At 44.5% G+C, this 16,333-nt stretch overlaps 1 protein-coding gene across 12 annotated transcripts in view; it reads left to right on the top strand.

Moving 5' to 3' along the window:
- AFF3 (ALF transcription elongation factor 3) overlaps positions 1 to 15,968 on the top strand; it is a 617,822-nt gene extending 601,854 nt beyond the window's left edge. For 11 of the 12 annotated variants that reach the window (XM_074011090.1, XM_065527510.2, XM_045368495.3 and 8 more), the window contains 5 exons: positions 1,490 to 1,561; positions 2,905 to 2,998; positions 7,326 to 7,375; positions 7,524 to 7,747; positions 11,649 to 15,968. In XM_074011090.1, coding sequence (XP_073867191.1) covers positions 1,490 to 1,561; positions 2,905 to 2,998; positions 7,326 to 7,375; positions 7,524 to 7,747; positions 11,649 to 11,770 — 562 coding nt within the window. In that variant the 3' untranslated portion in view covers positions 11,771 to 15,968. The remainder of the gene's footprint in view (positions 1 to 1,489; positions 1,562 to 2,904; positions 2,999 to 7,325; positions 7,376 to 7,523; positions 7,748 to 11,648) is intronic. The other variant, XM_045368493.3, reaches the window with a different exon arrangement.
- The last annotated feature ends 365 nt before the right edge of the window (positions 15,969 to 16,333 follow it).

Below are 16,333 nucleotides of genomic sequence, written 5' to 3'. Positions count from 1 at the left end.
AGAGTCAGTGAAACTGTTCTTCAAGAATGAAGGGAAATAAGATATCCTCAGATTTAGGAAAACTACAAGTATTTGTCTCTAAAAGACCCACCCTTAAAGACTGACTAAAGGAAGTTTCTCAAACAGAAAGAAAATGGCAAAAGAAGGAATATGGGAGCATTGGGAAAGAAAGAAGAACAGACACATAGATATATACAATATACTACTCTCCTTATGAGTTTATAAAGCAGATTTGAGGATTGAAACAAAAATTATACCAGCAGGCCAGGCACAGTGGCTCACATCTGTAATCATAGCACTTTGGGAGGCCAAGGTGGGAGGATAGCTTGAGGCCAGGAGTTTGAAACCAGCCCAGACAACATAGTAAGACCCCACTGCTACAAAACAAAAAAAAACTAAAAAATTATACCACCATCTGATACAATGCTATTTTTAAGTGGGGAAGGTAAAGGTATCTAAATTGAAGTAAGACTTCCATACTTCCAAAGTGATAAAATGTTGATACCAATAAATTACATGTATATTGTAAAACCCAGAGCAACCACTGTAAAAATTATGCAAAGAGATAACACTCAAACATGCTACAAGTCTGCATGTTGTGGAGATAGTGCGATGGTAACAGTATGTTTCTTGAGCAATTTACAAGCCGGCCTGCTATCCCAAGAGCTTCACAAACACTATCTTAGTTAATTTTTACAACAATGTTATGTGATTGGCAGTATTAGTCTTATTTTATAGGTAAGTAAATGGAGGCTTAAATATGTTCATACATTTGTCTAAGCTCTTACAACTTATAAGTCGCTGAGCTGAGATTTGAACCTAGGACAATCTGATCATTACACCTATTGCCTCAGCTCTCTCAAAGAGTCTACATATGTAATTTGGTATGTTGTTGGGAGAAAGCAATGGCCACAGTCCCCTTGGTTCAGAAAAATAAATGGAATTAAGTGCAGCCCATAAAAGCCACTAGTTTCTCTTCACACCTGTCTGTAGAAGCAAATAGAGATTTAAAATGTACTCAGGACACTTACATAGCTGTCAAAAGTTACATAACAAAGAAAGAGGGGTAAATCTAAGCATTCTGTATACCCAGGGTGGAAATTCTTCCAGAGGTAAGCACAGAAGGATGGAACTTCACCTCCATCTGTCAGACACTCAGCCATAAATCAAAATTTGGAAAAACGGACATGTTACCATATACATGAATAGTTCTTGAACTGGTATCGCTCCCAACAATCTGTAGCATTCGAACTTGTATTGTTAAAGAGCAGAAAGTAGCTGTTCTAGTCATCACAGTACTGTAACACTTGGGAAAATGGAGCAGCACCAGCTAGCTTTTAAGAAAGAATTATCAGCAAGTACTATGCAAAGCGAAGGATCAGGCAGGGAGAACTCCCATCATAGAAGTTCTGTTAATAAGAAAGCTTGTTTGACAATTTCTTGGCTTTTTATATTTTTTATTCTATTCCTCCTCCTCCCTTTTTCTAAGGTATGCCATGAGACTAAAAACCCACTCAGGCCCCAACGCCACACCAGAAGACAAACAACTGGCTGCATTATGGTGAGTGCCCCTCTCCGCTTAGAATAGCAGCCCCAGCCTCGCATGCCGTCACTGGCAAACCAGGTGCTGAAATGCATAGTGTTGGCCCAGTGTCTTCTAACATACAAAGCCCCAGAGCAGTTCTAATGACCTGGGAAAGTCCAGACCATTTTTTTGCTGCTGTACTATACATGATCTGAATTCACAGTGATTGAAAATCGACAGGCCTCCCAAAGTGCTGGGATGACAGGCATGAGCCACCGTGCCCGGCCTAATTTTTGTATTTTTAGTAGAGACGGGGTTTCACCATGTTGGTCAGGCTGGTCTTGAACTCCTGACCTCAAGTGATCTGCCCGCCTTGGCCTCCCAGAGTGCTGGGATTACAGGCGTGAGCTGCGGCACAGCCACTTACTTTGAAAATGATGCCACAGAAAAAAGGGAACGATGGGGTCACCTATAGTTCCTTTACCTGTCAGCCCTTCCTTACTCATCAGTAGGTGGAAGGCAGAGAATGTTGATAGAATACATGTCTATCAAGCAGTGAGATAAAGACAGTTGAATTAAAAAATAATAATAACAGCAACAGACGCAAAAAAAGGTCTCAGATTGTTACCTGTCCTGGGTTTGGTTTGCTAGGAGGAGATGGTGCCATTGTACCCAGAATGTCCACATTCTGGATGTCAAGCATGAGATCCGAGTTAGCAAATAACTGAGTGAAGAGCTGCAAGGAAGAGAGGACACGTCTCAGAAATGCCTTTTGTGCCCCTTTCAAACTTTAAGTCCCATCTTGGAATAATACACTAAATGACAATAATATTATGATATAAGATAGAATACTGATGGAAGTATACAGAATAGTATAGGAAACAATAAAATGATGGCACCCATTCCCAGCGTAGTGTTTTTATTGTTTATAAAGTACATTCATGTTTGCGACTTTAGTGGAGCTGGTTATGGTTCAGTAAAGTCAGGTGGCAGCGCCGTCCTTTCCGCAGAGCAGGGCTGGCCCGGGAAGCAGTGAAGGCTGCGTGCTAGAGCTACCTCGCGCCTCTCGTGGAGAGACAGTGCCCTCTCGTGGTGGAAGAGGGAAGCGGCCAGCCCCTGTGACCCAACAGTGATTCCGTCATGCTGTGAAATTACCTAGTGGTAAATGCATTTATGGAAAACCTTCTTGGAATGTTGAATTCTGTTTTTGGACAAAAGGCGTTCACTCACAGACATTATATGCAGATAGAGAAAGATTTCCTATATAGAAACAAGGTTTAGTTATTGAGTGCCTTAGAACAAACAACAAAAACGTTTAAGTCTTGTTTGCACAGGACGCACTCAGTCGCTTCTGGGCCTGTTTCTCTTTTCGGCTGCAGTTACCGATGCCTGGCTCTCCTGTACTGGCGGATGTTTCGACTCAAAAGGGACCACGCTGTAAAGTATTCAAAAGCACTAATTGACTATTTCAAGGTACTGTCTAGTGAACGAGCGGAGTTGTTCCTTAAATTCAGTTGTCTCCCTGTCAAGGTCATTTGTGGAGCACCTGGTAGAACCAATTGCTTTGGGGCTAATCAGGTCACCTCTGGTCCCCAAGCTAACCCAATTGATGCCACCCTTGTGGCTTTCAGGACTCAGAATGGGCCTTTGAGAGCCCATCTAATGTATCTCCCTGCCTTGTCCAAGTATTTTTTTTTTTTTTTTGTATTTTTGGAGATGGAGTTTCACTCTTTGTCGCCCAGGCTGGAGTGCAAGGGCGTGATCTCGGCTCACTGCAACCTCCGCCTCCTGGGTTCAAGTGATTCTCCTGCCTCAGCCTCCAGAGTAGCTGGGATTACAGGTGCCTGCCACCACGCCTGGCTAATTTTGTATTTTTAGTAGAGACAGAGTTTCACCATGTTGGTCAGGCTGGTCTCGAACTCCTGACCTTAGGTGATGTGCCCGCCTCGGCCTCCCAAAGTGCTGGGAATGCAGGTGTAGCCACCACGCCCAGCCTTGTCCAAGTATTTTTATGACTTCAAGAGAAAGAAGATCCAGTTACTCTTTCCAGTGTCCTAGGAAATTCATCTTTATAGCTAACATAAATTCCTTGTGCTCACTTAGAGCTTCTTTTCGTTATAAGTAACCCCTTAGAGCCATTCCCTCTTAGCTAGTCTCTGGTAGCTAATTTAATTTTTAATAGAGGCGTTATTTAAAATGGTAAGAGATGGCTTGTTGAAAGCAGTAGATAGCAATGTGTAGCTATAGGGATAAAATCGCAAACCATGCCACCTTTTATTTTTCTCAGGGAATGAAATTATTTTCACTGGGAGAATAAATTTTTTAAAGCCTTCTCTGATGTACTGTTGTGAGATTGACCTTACATTAATAATTCATTTGAGATTTCTGGGCCTCTTCTCTGTTTGTCTATAGAAACTAGCAATTATGCCATCTCTATCTCCAACAGCCCTTTGTCAGATACACAACCATCATTTGAGATCTGTTCATGCCCAGCCTCCTCTAGAGGTGATCTCTAATGGCCAGGCTGTGCTGGGGGTTCCTGAGGCATGTTCAGCACACTGCCTTCTAATTGTCCACATGAGTAACCAGGTGCTAGGCCGTGGACATCACTTCCTCGGCCTGCTGACCCTCTGGTGTCGTCAGGACAAGCACCAGCACTGAGTCTTTCCTTTCCTTCAGGTACCTGAGCATCAATAGTGCTCAGAAATCCAGACCATAAGAGCTAATACTAAAGAAAATTATTACAGTCAAGGAAAATGCTTGAATAAAGAAGGAAGCTGAATTCCGTAAGCAGCCAGGAGCTACAACAAACTTTTAAGGAATACAAGTTCTTAATATTCTCTGCAGTCTACGAATACATACAGAATGGGTAGAAAACACACCGGGCCTGGTGGCAGGCGCCTGTAATCCCAGCTACTCGGGAGGCTGAGGCACGAGAATTACTTGAACCTGGGAGGCGGAGGTTGTAGTGAGCCAAGATTGCACCGCTGCACTCCAGCCTGGGCGACAGAGTAAGACTTTGTCTCAAAAAAAAAAAAAAAAGAAAATCAGAGTTTCTCCTCTGGGAGTTAATGTCATTTACCCTTCATCAAAAGCTATTTTTAAAATTTTTTTAATTAACCAACAACAAATTGCATGTGCTTATGATGTATAATGTGATGTTTTGATATATTTATACATCGTGGAATGATTAAACCAAGCTAATTAACATATCCATCACCTCACATACTGTTTTTGTGATGGGAACATTTAAAATCGATTCTTTTAGAGATTTTCAAGTATACTATACATTATTATGAATTGTAGTCACCATGCCTTACAGTAGATCTCCAGAACTTATTCCTGATAACTGAAACTTGGATACAAAGTTTCAAGGGCTTTGTTTTGTTTTGTTTTTTGAGTCCTGCTCTGTTGCCCAGGGTGGAGTGCAGTTGTAGTGTCATACAGTCGTACGGTCATACAGTTGCATGGTCATACAGTCGCACGGTCATACAGTCATACCGTCGTACAGTCGTATGGTCATATAGTCGTACCATCGTGCAGTCGCACGGTTGTACAGTCGCACAGTCGTACAGTCGCACCGTCGTACGGTCATACAGTCGTACGGTCATACAGTCGTACGGTCATACAATCGTATCGTCATACCGTCGTGCAGTCGTACTGTCAGAGCTCACTGCAGCTGTGAATTCCTGAGCTCAAGCAGTCCTCCCACCTCAGCCTCCCAAGTCACTGAGACCACAGACACACGCCTCCACACCCAGCTCATTTTTTCATTTTCTGTAAACATAGAATCTCCTCGTGTTGTCCAGGCTCTTCTTGAACTCCTGTCCTCCAGCCAGCCTACCGCCTCGGCCTCCCACAGTGCTAGGATTACCAGTGTGAGCCACACACCCAGCCTCAAGGGCTATTTAAATGCTACTTTGAGTTCAGAGACTATGAAATCTTTAGGTACCCAAGACAATGTGGCTATATGTGTTTTATCAGTACAGAGCTAGCTCTAAAAAAAAGAACTTTGTTCCTGCCGATATTTCTTGGGCATGGGACTTAGGGGTAGAGGAAGAGAACTCAAGACCTCTTTTTTTTTTTTTTTTTTTTTTTTTAGACGGATTCTCACTCTGTCACCCAGGCTGGAGTGCAGTGGCACAATCTTGGCTCACCCTAACCTCCACCTCCCAGGTTCAAGCGATTCTGTCTCAGCCCCCCAAGTAGTTGGGATTACAGGCATGTGCCACCACACCCGGCTAATTTTTTGTATTTTTAGTAGAGATAGGGTTTCACCGTGTCGTCCAGGCTGGTCTCAAACTCCTGACTTCAGGTGATCCACCCACCTCAGCCTCCCAAAGTGCTGGGATTACAAGCGTGAGCCACCACCTTCTTCCTCCATTCAGTAGCCTTTATTGGACTGTTTCTGCAACCCCCAAGCCTTTCTCCCCTTCTGCCCTTAGTGTTCTCATATCCAGAACATCCATTCTATAGATCACGTTCTCAGAACCACAGGATGAAATGGAAACAAAGCGATCCATCCAGTAGCACCAGCTTGAGAAAGGGGTCAGTAACATTCCGTCAGGAAAGGGAGGATAAGCTCCCCTGTTCCGGAAGGTTTCCTGATTCTCCTCATGAAAATAATTGTATTTCCTGAGACAGGCAGAAGTGGCATGGTTTGCAATGCTGTCCTTACACGTACATCTTGCCATCGTAGCACCTCAGAGTTCTGACAGGCCATTTCTTGCCGTTTTAATAACACCCGCGCTAAAACCAGAAAAATCAGTCGCCACTCCATAAAGTCGTTTCTAACCAAAAGAAACGTGTTGTCTCTGGAGAAGCAGGCTGAGGCTGTTTTCTTGTCTCTGGAAAGGAAAAACTCCCATCAGCATCACAAAGACCGTTTTCTTCTTTAACAGTCCTACGAAGGCATGATTGGGTTCTGACAGGAAATCTAACTGTGCATTGAGCAGCTTCCCTAACTAGAGGCCAAACTTTTAAATATCGATGCAAGCCCCTGGCTTGTGCAACAGAACTTCCCAAACCAGCATATTCAGATAAACCAGAATGTCTGAACATCCTGTCAGTTATGGAAATATATTTTAATCAATTCTTTTAGGAATATGCAATAGCAACTTCCTTCAAGAAGAAATACTTTTAAACTTTCTAAGTTAAAACAATGTAATCTGATGTCATATATTTTCAGGCACTAAGTAAATGTATGTCGACTGTTTCTGCAAATATGTCCTACTTTTAAATATAAAGTGTATGAGGGGGTATATGAGGGAGTTCCTGCTCTTTTTTCCTTTTAAGAAAAAATTAATTTACAATGAAAAAATAAGGCTGCTTCAAGATTTAACAGACCCTTGGGATTATGACTTAACGTGGTACCTAAAATTTGTGCATAAAAACCCAGGCTGTGGGTGAAGCCCTTCACCTACCTCACTGAGGGCTGATGCAGGCACCTTGTTCGTGCAAAATAACTTCTACATCGGGATATTCAGATGAACGAGAACTTTGGAGTATCCTGTCTGCTAGGGAAATACATTTAAGTATATTCTCTTAGGAGTATTCCAGAGCAAGTTCCTTTAAGGGAAATATTGTTAAGCTTCGGAAGTCCAGCAGCTTCCCTGACTCTCTTCCAGAAAGGGAACAGAGAACTGTGATGGAGACTTCCCAGGTCCAGTTTCTCTGAAGGGGCCTTTCTCCTGCAGTGTCTGCCTTTGCTTCTCTCTGCAGTCACGTGAAAACACATTCGTGTCACCTGTTTCACCTCACTCAGATGGCACTCACTGTCACTGCTGTTATTTTCTTGCAGAACTCATCTAAAGCCGCCCAAGCCCCATCCCCGTGGGGGGCCAGTGGAAAGTAAGTTCACTTTTCCAAAGTCAATGCCGTAAGCCAGACAATGCATGGTGCTGGGCCACTGCGCTTTGCTTTCCGTTCCCCAAGGGGCTGCCCTGCCTCGCTTGCTCCCGACCTCGCCACTCTGGTTTTTCTACCTCTCCCCTTCCAGGAGCACTGGAACCCCATCCCCCATGTCTCCCAACCCCTCTCCCGCCAGCTCAGTGGGGTCTCAGGGCAGCCTCTCCAACGCCAGCGCCCTGTCCCCGTCGACCATCGTCAGCATCCCACAGCGCATCCACCAGATGGCGGCCAACCACGTCAGCATCACCAACAGCATCCTGCACAGCTACGACTACTGGGAGATGGCCGACAACCTGGCCAAGGAAAACCGAGGTGAGTGCGCCCCGCAGGGAACCAGGAGCCCACCTGATCGGGGCAGCGGTGGGCAAGTTTCCATGACCTCTCGAAAGAGAAATAGGAGGAGTTGTCGCCAGTGGTGGGAGACCCTTCCTGCCCTCTCCCTGACCGCGGGACCTCCAATGCCTTGGTCTCCCTCTATCCTTAGTGGAAGATGGTGTGAGACACACCCAGGTGCAGGTATAAATACGCACACCTACACTTTTCCCTTTAGCCAGCAGGCTTCCTGAAGGGAGGAACTATATTGTATTCAAGTTTGTGTTCCTAAGACCTAGCCCAGTGCCTAGAACACAGGTGGAGCTCTGAAACACTGAATGAATGAATGAATGAATGAATGAGAATGTTACTAACTCTGAGTGCCGGCTGCTTACAGTTGAAAAGAGCATTTTATGTGTAAGCTGTATTTCTTTTTGAATAACATTTGTTTTTACTAATTATAAAAGTAATATAAAGCAGGGCACGGTGGCTCACACCTGTAATCCCAACACTTTGGGAGGCCGAGGCGGGCAGATCACCTGAGGTCAGGAGTCCAAGAGCAGCCTGGCCAATGTGGCAAAACCCCGTCTCCACTAAAAATACACAAAATTAGCCAGGCATGGTGGTGCACGCCTATAATCCCAGCTACTCGGGAGGCTGAGGCAGGAGAATGGCTTGAAACCAGGAGGCAGGAGAAAGATTTGCTAGAGGCAGAGGTTGCAGTGAGCCAAGATCATGCCATTGCACTCCAGCCTGGGAAACAGAGCGAGACTCTATCTAAAAAAAAAAAAAAAAAGCCAGGCACGGTAGCTCACGCCTATAATTCCAGCTCTTTGGGAGGCCAGGGTAGGCGGATCATGAGGTCAGGAGATCGAGGCCATCCTGGCTAACACAGTGAAACCCCGTCTCTACTAAAAATACAAAAAATTAGCCGGGCATGGTGGCGGCGCCTGTAGTCCCAGCTGCTCGGGAGGCTGAGGCAGGAGAATGGCGTGAACCCGGGAGGCGGAGCTTGCAGTGAGCTGAGATAGTGCCACTGCACTCCAGCCTGGGCGACTGAGCGAGACTCCCATCTCAAAAAAAAAAAAAGATAATGCATACTTACCATGGCTACATTTGTAAAGCACAGAAAACTTCAGAGAAAACAACTTCTAAATCATCAATAATTTTTTTTTTTTTTTTTTGAGATGGAATCTCACTCTGTTGCTCAGGCTGGAGTGCAGTGGCGTGATCTCGGCTCACTGCAACCTCTGCCTCCTGGGTTCAAGCGATTCTTCTGCCTCAGCCTCCTGAGTAGCTGGGATACTCGTCCAGTTGTATATCCTTTCTTCATTTGACATTGTATCAGGCATTTTCTCATGTCACTAACTAGTTCAAAAACACCCTTTACGGTGGTTCTATGATAATATCCTAGTACACTGATTATATAGTCACAAAGTATCCTGATTTCTCAAACCATTCTCCTGTTGTTAGACATTTACGTTCCTTCCAGTTTTTTTCCACTGTGACAGATAGTGTTGGGATAAATATCCCTACATAAGTCATTGTTCATATTTCTGGTTATTTTCTTTTTTTCTTTTTTTTTTTTTTTTTTTTGGTTTGAGACAGAATCTTGCTCTGTTGCCATGCTGGAGTGCAGTGGCCTGATCTCGGCTCATGGCAACCTCTGCCTCCCGGGTTCAAGCGAGTCTCTCAGCCTCCCAAGTAGCTGGGACTATAGGCGTGTGCCACCACGTCCAGCTATTTTTTTGTATTTTTAGTAGAGGCGGAGTTTTACCATGTTGACCAGGATGATCTCGATCTCTTGACCTCGTGATCTGCCTGCCTTGGCCTCCCAAATTACTGGGATTACAGGCATGAGCCACCACGCCTGGCCACATTTCTGATTATTTTCTTAGGAGGGAGTTGTGGAATAAAATTTGGGGGTCAACAGGTATACATTCTCTTAAGATATATATTGTTCTCTATATTGACATATGCTGTTAACTCTTCTCCTGAAAGATTATACTAATTTATTATTGTCCCTGCAGCAGCAGGTAAGAGTGCAAATCTGAGTTCACTTTCAGCTCATGAAATGCAAATTATGTTCCCGTGATAGCATGGAGGCATGATAGCTCCAAAGTGAAGAGCAAGATGTTCAGGATGAGATAAGGAATGTGTGGCAGAGTGCATGAGATTGTAAATAAAACCACATAGTACATAACATGCAGCCCAGAGAGAGTCCAGTGAGAATGCCATGGGGGTCAGAAGCCACAAAGAGGAGCTTGCTAGAGGGTCTGGCATGGAATCATGAAACAGGGCTTTGAAAAGCACTTAGATTTTGGGAGGCCGAGGTGGGTGGATCGCCTGAGGTCAGGAGTTCGAGACCAGCCTAGCCAACATGGTGAAACCCCGTCTCTACTAAAAATACAAACATTAGCCGGGTGTTGTGGTGCACACCTGTAATCCCAGCTACTCAGGAGGCTGAGGCAGGAGGATTGCTTGAACCTGGAAGGCGGTGGTTGCAGTGAGCCAAGATCGCACCATTGCACCCCAGCCTGGGCGACAGAGCGAGACTCCATCTCAAGGAAAGAAAAAAAGAAAAGTGCTTAGCAGTTGAGTGACTGAAATGGGTGGGGTGGGTGTCACCAGTGGACAACACAGAAAGGACAAATGTGTAGAAATGCACGTGTCCAGTTTGGGAGACTATGAGCAAGCCAAGCTCCAGATGGCGCTGCCAGCTGCCTGCTAGATGTCTCCCACCAGGGGGCTCAGTGCCGAGTGTCCAGTGCAGACTTGGCATTGTTCCCCTGCCCCTGCCTGCTGCTCCTCCTCTGTTCTACCCCTGGATCCCTGCCCCGGCCAACCTCCCAGCCACCTCCCCATCCCTGCCCCAGCAGGTCTTCATTCAACATGTATGTGAGGACCTTTGAGACACTTCTCCCAGATACTTACCGAGAAGTGTATTCAGTGGCCAGCATGACAGTAGAGTAGCCATAAGAATGTGTTTGCCTCTACCAAACTATGATCTTAGAGACAGCAGAGCCCACACGATTCATCCTGCTATCCTCCCCTACCCCCCTGCACCTAGCAGAGTGCCTTGGTACATCATAAATATTTGTTTGTTTTTGAGGCAGAGTCTTGCTCTGTGGCCCAGGCTGGAGTGCAGTGGCACAATCTCAGCTCACTGCAACCTCCGCCTCCCGGGTTCAAGCGATTCTCCCACCTCAGCCTCCGGAGTAGCTGGGATTACAGGTGTGCACCACCACACCCAGCTAATGTTTGTTTATGTCTTTAGTAGAGACTGGGTTTTGCCATGTTGGCCCAACTGGTCACGATCTCCTGACCTCAAGCAATCTACCGGCCTCTGCTTCCTAAAGTGCCGGAATTACAGGTGTGAGCCACTGTGCCTGGCCACATCATAAATGTTTGGTGAAAGGGCAAACCTAGGGAATGTTCAAAAGCTAGAAGGTGATTTCAGTTCAGGTGTCTCATGGCCCATCTCTGATTTACCCCTAGAAAACTAGAGCCTCACCCCTTGGACTCACTCCGGGGGCTCAGCACAGGCCTGAATTGAATACAGGGTGAGGGACAACGGAGCCACACTCACATTCAGGAGTGGGAAGCATTACTGGACTAGGAGAATGCAGCCAGAGGATATGGATTTTCTTTGCGATTTGGCTAAGCAAATACTATTCATTTGACTTAGAAATGGCAGATACCATGTATTTATTTATTTGGATATAGGATGAGTTCCCCACCCTTGGATTTTATTTTGTTCAAAGGAATGTTAAGTTCCGTGATGGAACAGAGAACCCTTGATTTATATAGAGACCATGAATGCAATTTTTTCTTACATCGTTTGCTCAGGGTAGCACACCTCGCATCTGTGGCATTCTTAACGACTCTCTCTGTCCCCCAGAATTCTTCAACGACCTGGATCTGCTCATGGGGCCGGTCACCCTGCACAGCAGCATGGAGCACCTGGTCCAGTACTCCCAACAGGGCCTGCACTGGCTGCGGAACAGCGCCCACCTGTCATAGGGACCTCACCCTGGAGCCAGATCGGGCTCTGGTCTCCACAGATGGCTCAACACTTTTGGACACTGTGCTACTGAAATTCCCAGCCACAGCATTCATCAGACTGCGGTGAACATTCCCTCAGCATTGAACAATGGTCTTTTGCAGGGCATGTGTGTTTGTATGTGTGGGTATATAAGAAGCCGCCTGTGTATGTGTGTAAGAAACACAGCTCTTCAGAACACACCTTCTTTGTCTAGTTTCCATAATCCCAGGCTAGACAAAGTGATCAGAGGTTTCTAGTTAGAAGAAATACACACACACACACACACCATACTCACACACAATCACAGACGCACACTTTCTATTCCAGTGCTAAACCATGACTTCTTAGAAAATTCAACCAAAATCTCATGGGTTAGTTAACCAGGTGCAATACAGCACACCAAAAGCTTGACTGCTGGTGAACATAGACCTGCTCTTATACTGTTGATTACTTTCGGTATTAATATACTATTCCCCAATTATTTTTTGATCGGTATGTATTAATGGGTAATTGAATAATGAAAATAAGCCAGATATTTTTGTGCCAGAAGTTTCCTAGATTGCATGTTACCAAATACCCTGCTCTTCCTCTAATTCCCTTCCCCCATCTGACTTTATTGTCAGCTCAATGCATTCCAGGCAAACGGATGGACACTCACAGCCCTTCCCAGCCCCACCTCCAAGTAGTGTGCAGATGGCACTGAGATTTGGCAAAAACTCCGCATCTTTGAAAGTTCACAGACACTGAAGCAGCAGTGCCTGTGTGTTGGAGCTCAGTTAGGAGTTGAAGGTTTCTGTGCCTGTGATAACAAACCCACCAGCCACATGCATTTCTTCTTCCTGCCACTGTGACTCGGTGGCTGTAGAGCCACATGGCATTTGTCAGCCAATCTGTTGCAAGTCTTTTCTTTCCACCAGTAGCTTTCTTACAGATTTTCTTGGCTAAATGAGGCCATGACCTAGAATGTCCCTTCAGTAGGAGCCTGAATCCTTTGCTTACCAGGCTAAGAGCTCTTTGCCATGATAATGCTGTCTGATTCTCTCACACTCATGCAGAGTGTGCCACTGCAGCCCTGTGATGCGTTTTGATTTGGGAGCGAGTTTTCCGGCTTTGATTAGCAGGCTGCTTGCAGTGCGGACCACAGTTCTTTTCTGGGGCAGCAGCAACCAGAGCCTCTTCCTGTGTCCTGTGTGTCTGGTGTGTTTACACCTTGCTCTGAGTTTTTCTCTTGTTTTCTTTTTTTAATTAAGCTTACATTTTAGTTTCTTTGACATCTTGTTTACAGTTTTTGTCTGATGTTTTTTCTTTTATAGTGTCTTATGCCCTAGATTTAGTCATCTTGTTACATATATTTGGATAGGAAATCTTGGCGAAGAGAAAGTAACTCCTGAAAAAGAGGGTCTATCTTGCCACACTTTAAAAACAAAAATAATGTCCTCGAGGTCTCTTGCTTGATAAAGTTGCACCAGGACGGTCTGAGAGAGGCAGGCGGTGCAGCATATGGAGCAATCCATTTTTTCAAGGTGATGACGGCACAAAATACTTAGACTAGGTGCTGGTCTCTATACATTCACTGATATTCTTTCAGGTTGGGTTGTACTGTTAACATTTTTGTCAGCCTGATCTGTGGGTGGGAAATAAGATCATTGTGATTCCCTAGCTCTGAGCACTGATTCAAAATTGTATAAATGATTGAACAACTTAGATGATTTGAAATAAATTGAAAACAGCAAGTAGAGGGCTTGTGGGATTTGCATTTGGCTTTGGCCTTCAAGCATTTGGAAATATTAAGATAATTTCCATTTTACATGTCTCCAACTGCGGTGCTTCTTACAATCCTTTCACTTTTTTTTGAGACGAGTTTCGCTCTGTCGCCCAGGCTGGAGTACAGTGGCACGATCTCGGCTCACTGCAACCTCTGCCTCCTGGGTTCAATGATTCTCCTGCCTCAGCCTCCCGAGTAGCTGGGAATACAGGCATGTACCACCATGCCCAGCTAATTTTTGTATTTTTAGTAGAGACTAGGTTTCACAGTGTTGGCCAGGCTGGTCTCAAACTCCTGACCTCAGGTGATCCACCCGCCTCCACCTCCCAAAGTGCTGTGATTACAGGCGTGAGCCACCACACCCAGCCCTTTCAACTAATTTTTGTCAGAGTTCACAATCTCATCCTATGTCGGAAGCTTGAACCTAACTTAAGAAATTTTGAGTCATTTTTTTGGAGGACTGAGACTTTGTCCTACTTACTCTTGAAGAATCCTGATGAAATATTCAAACACATAAAGGGATGGCCCTGGAGGTCTGTCCTGCATCCCTGGAGAGCTTCTCTGATCTTGCCTACCTGGAAAGTTGCAGGCTTTGTTGTGGCATCTGTGTGATGAGCTTCCCTGTGAAGCCCCGTTTGACAGGTGAGCCAGCAGTGTTTTATCAGCACTCTGATGGCCCACGTTTCCCAGGAAAACTTCTTGCAACTTGCCCTTGCGGGCAGTGGTCAGAGCATGCAGTTCCTATGACCGTCTCTCGTTTCATCTGTGGAGCACGGCAGTTTCTGTGGCGTTTGGCATAGGTGATTTTGGTTAGAAACCATCCTCCGATTGTTGCTTGTGAAAGCCATTCATAACTTGTTCCTTTTACTTAGTTTTGTTGTTGCTGCTGTTGTTACTGGTTTGGTTTGGTTTGGCTTTGAGACCGGGTCTGGTTCTGTGGCCCAAGCTGGAGTGCGGTGGCGCGATCGTGGCTCCCCGCAGCCTCAAACTCCTGGGCTCAAGCGATCCTCCTGCCTCAGCCTCCCAAGCAGCTGGGAAGATAGGCACATGCCACCACACCCAGCTAATTTTTTCTTTATTTTTTTGTAGAGATGGGGTCTCACTATGTTGCCCAGGCTGGTCTCAAACTCCTGGGCTCAAGCGATCCTCTGGCCTCGGCCTCCCAAAGTGCTGGGATTACAGGCATGAGCCACCATGCCTGGCCTGTTTCGTTTTGTTTCAAGTTGAAATATCTTTCTTGTGTTTTCTGATTAGAAAAGTAATACCTACTCATTGTAAGAATTCCAACAGTGCAGAAATGTAGAAAGTAGAAAACGTCCCCGGTTGTCCCTTCTGCCTGAGACAACCACTGCTCGCAGTTTGATGTATATCCTTCCAGAGACTCTCACATTTAAGCAAATAATTTTTATCACCACATCTTTTTCTTTGAAGACGTACATTTGCCTCCGAAGTTCAACCCAAGTTCAACTGACCATATGCTTCCATGACCTGAATGGATGCTATCCTTTATCACAATGTTCCATTGCCTTTGAAAGAGAGTAGCCCAGGTATATTCCTGATCAAAATTTGGCATTTTTGATGATACTGCTCTGCACAGATCAGACTCACGTGCAGAATCGTGCCTGGAGAGAGAGGTTTGGTTAAGACAGAGATTTCTGGCAACATTCAAATTGCAAATGGAAACTTGAAACCCACGATCTGATGAGGAATGTACTGGAAAAATACTCTGAAGAGTTGACAAATTTGTGTACTAGATTGAACACATGGAATGCAATGCAATGAGACGTTCTGCACTAAAACTTCTCCTAATATGTACAACAATGATATGTGTATTATATAACAGTGATGTGTACATTTCTGACACCCATACATAATAGACACAGTTTGTATAAATGCATACATTTAAAAATATATATGTACAATACAGCTAACATAAAACTGTAGTACGCCTGAAGGATATTACTAGTGCCTAATATTGAGTCAAAGTCACTGCGTGTTCGCATCAACTTGGAAGTGCAGTAATTGTTATAAAATTAATCAGTGCAGCCAACATTATTTATGAATCACATCTTTGAAACTGTGCAGTAGCATATACATATATATTTTTAAATAACATTTTTCACAGTTTTCCAGAGTTACTGTTGAAATCTGCATCACCAAAAAAAAAAGCAAGATTTTTTTAATAATGTAGACACTCTTCAGACCCAGTAATCTGCGTGTGATTTCTTATTTGTAGATTCCCAAGAGACTTTAGCAGTCACCAGCCTTAATGCATGTACAGGATATTATTGTGACTTAATTTATCTGCAGTTTTTAATCCATGTGAAATTGGAATTTATAAACGGACTTGGATTAAATATGTCTGCCTTTCTAAGGTTGCAAATGTTACATTAAATGATTTATGTTGTAAATGAGAGAAGTTGAGTTGTACGTAAAAGACGTCTACCAATTTCTATGAATATTTTTACAAGGAAACTTGAGAATCAAAATACGTTCAAGTCAGTTGTTCTGGCTCCCAGTTTATAATCTCTTTAAAAGCAATCTTTTTGTTTCATAAATGGCTTAAATGTAGCTCCCACAGATTATCAGTATGAAGTCTGACATTTTTCATGGAAAAAAAGTATGTTTTTCTTCATTATAACTATAGTTTACTATTTGTCTTTGCTATTTCCTGATACATATACACACACACGCACGCACATACATGCACATATGCACATGCACACTCTCCAGCGTCCCAGTGAAGGCTCAACAGGAAGCTTGAGAAGGTCATCTC

This window comes from Macaca fascicularis, chromosome 13 (assembly GCF_037993035.2).
Source record: "Macaca fascicularis isolate 582-1 chromosome 13, T2T-MFA8v1.1".
Taxonomy (NCBI): Eukaryota; Metazoa; Chordata; class Mammalia; order Primates; family Cercopithecidae; genus Macaca; species Macaca fascicularis.
The sequence above is the reverse complement of the archived record's forward strand: the minus strand, read 5'-3'. Positions and strand labels throughout refer to the sequence as shown.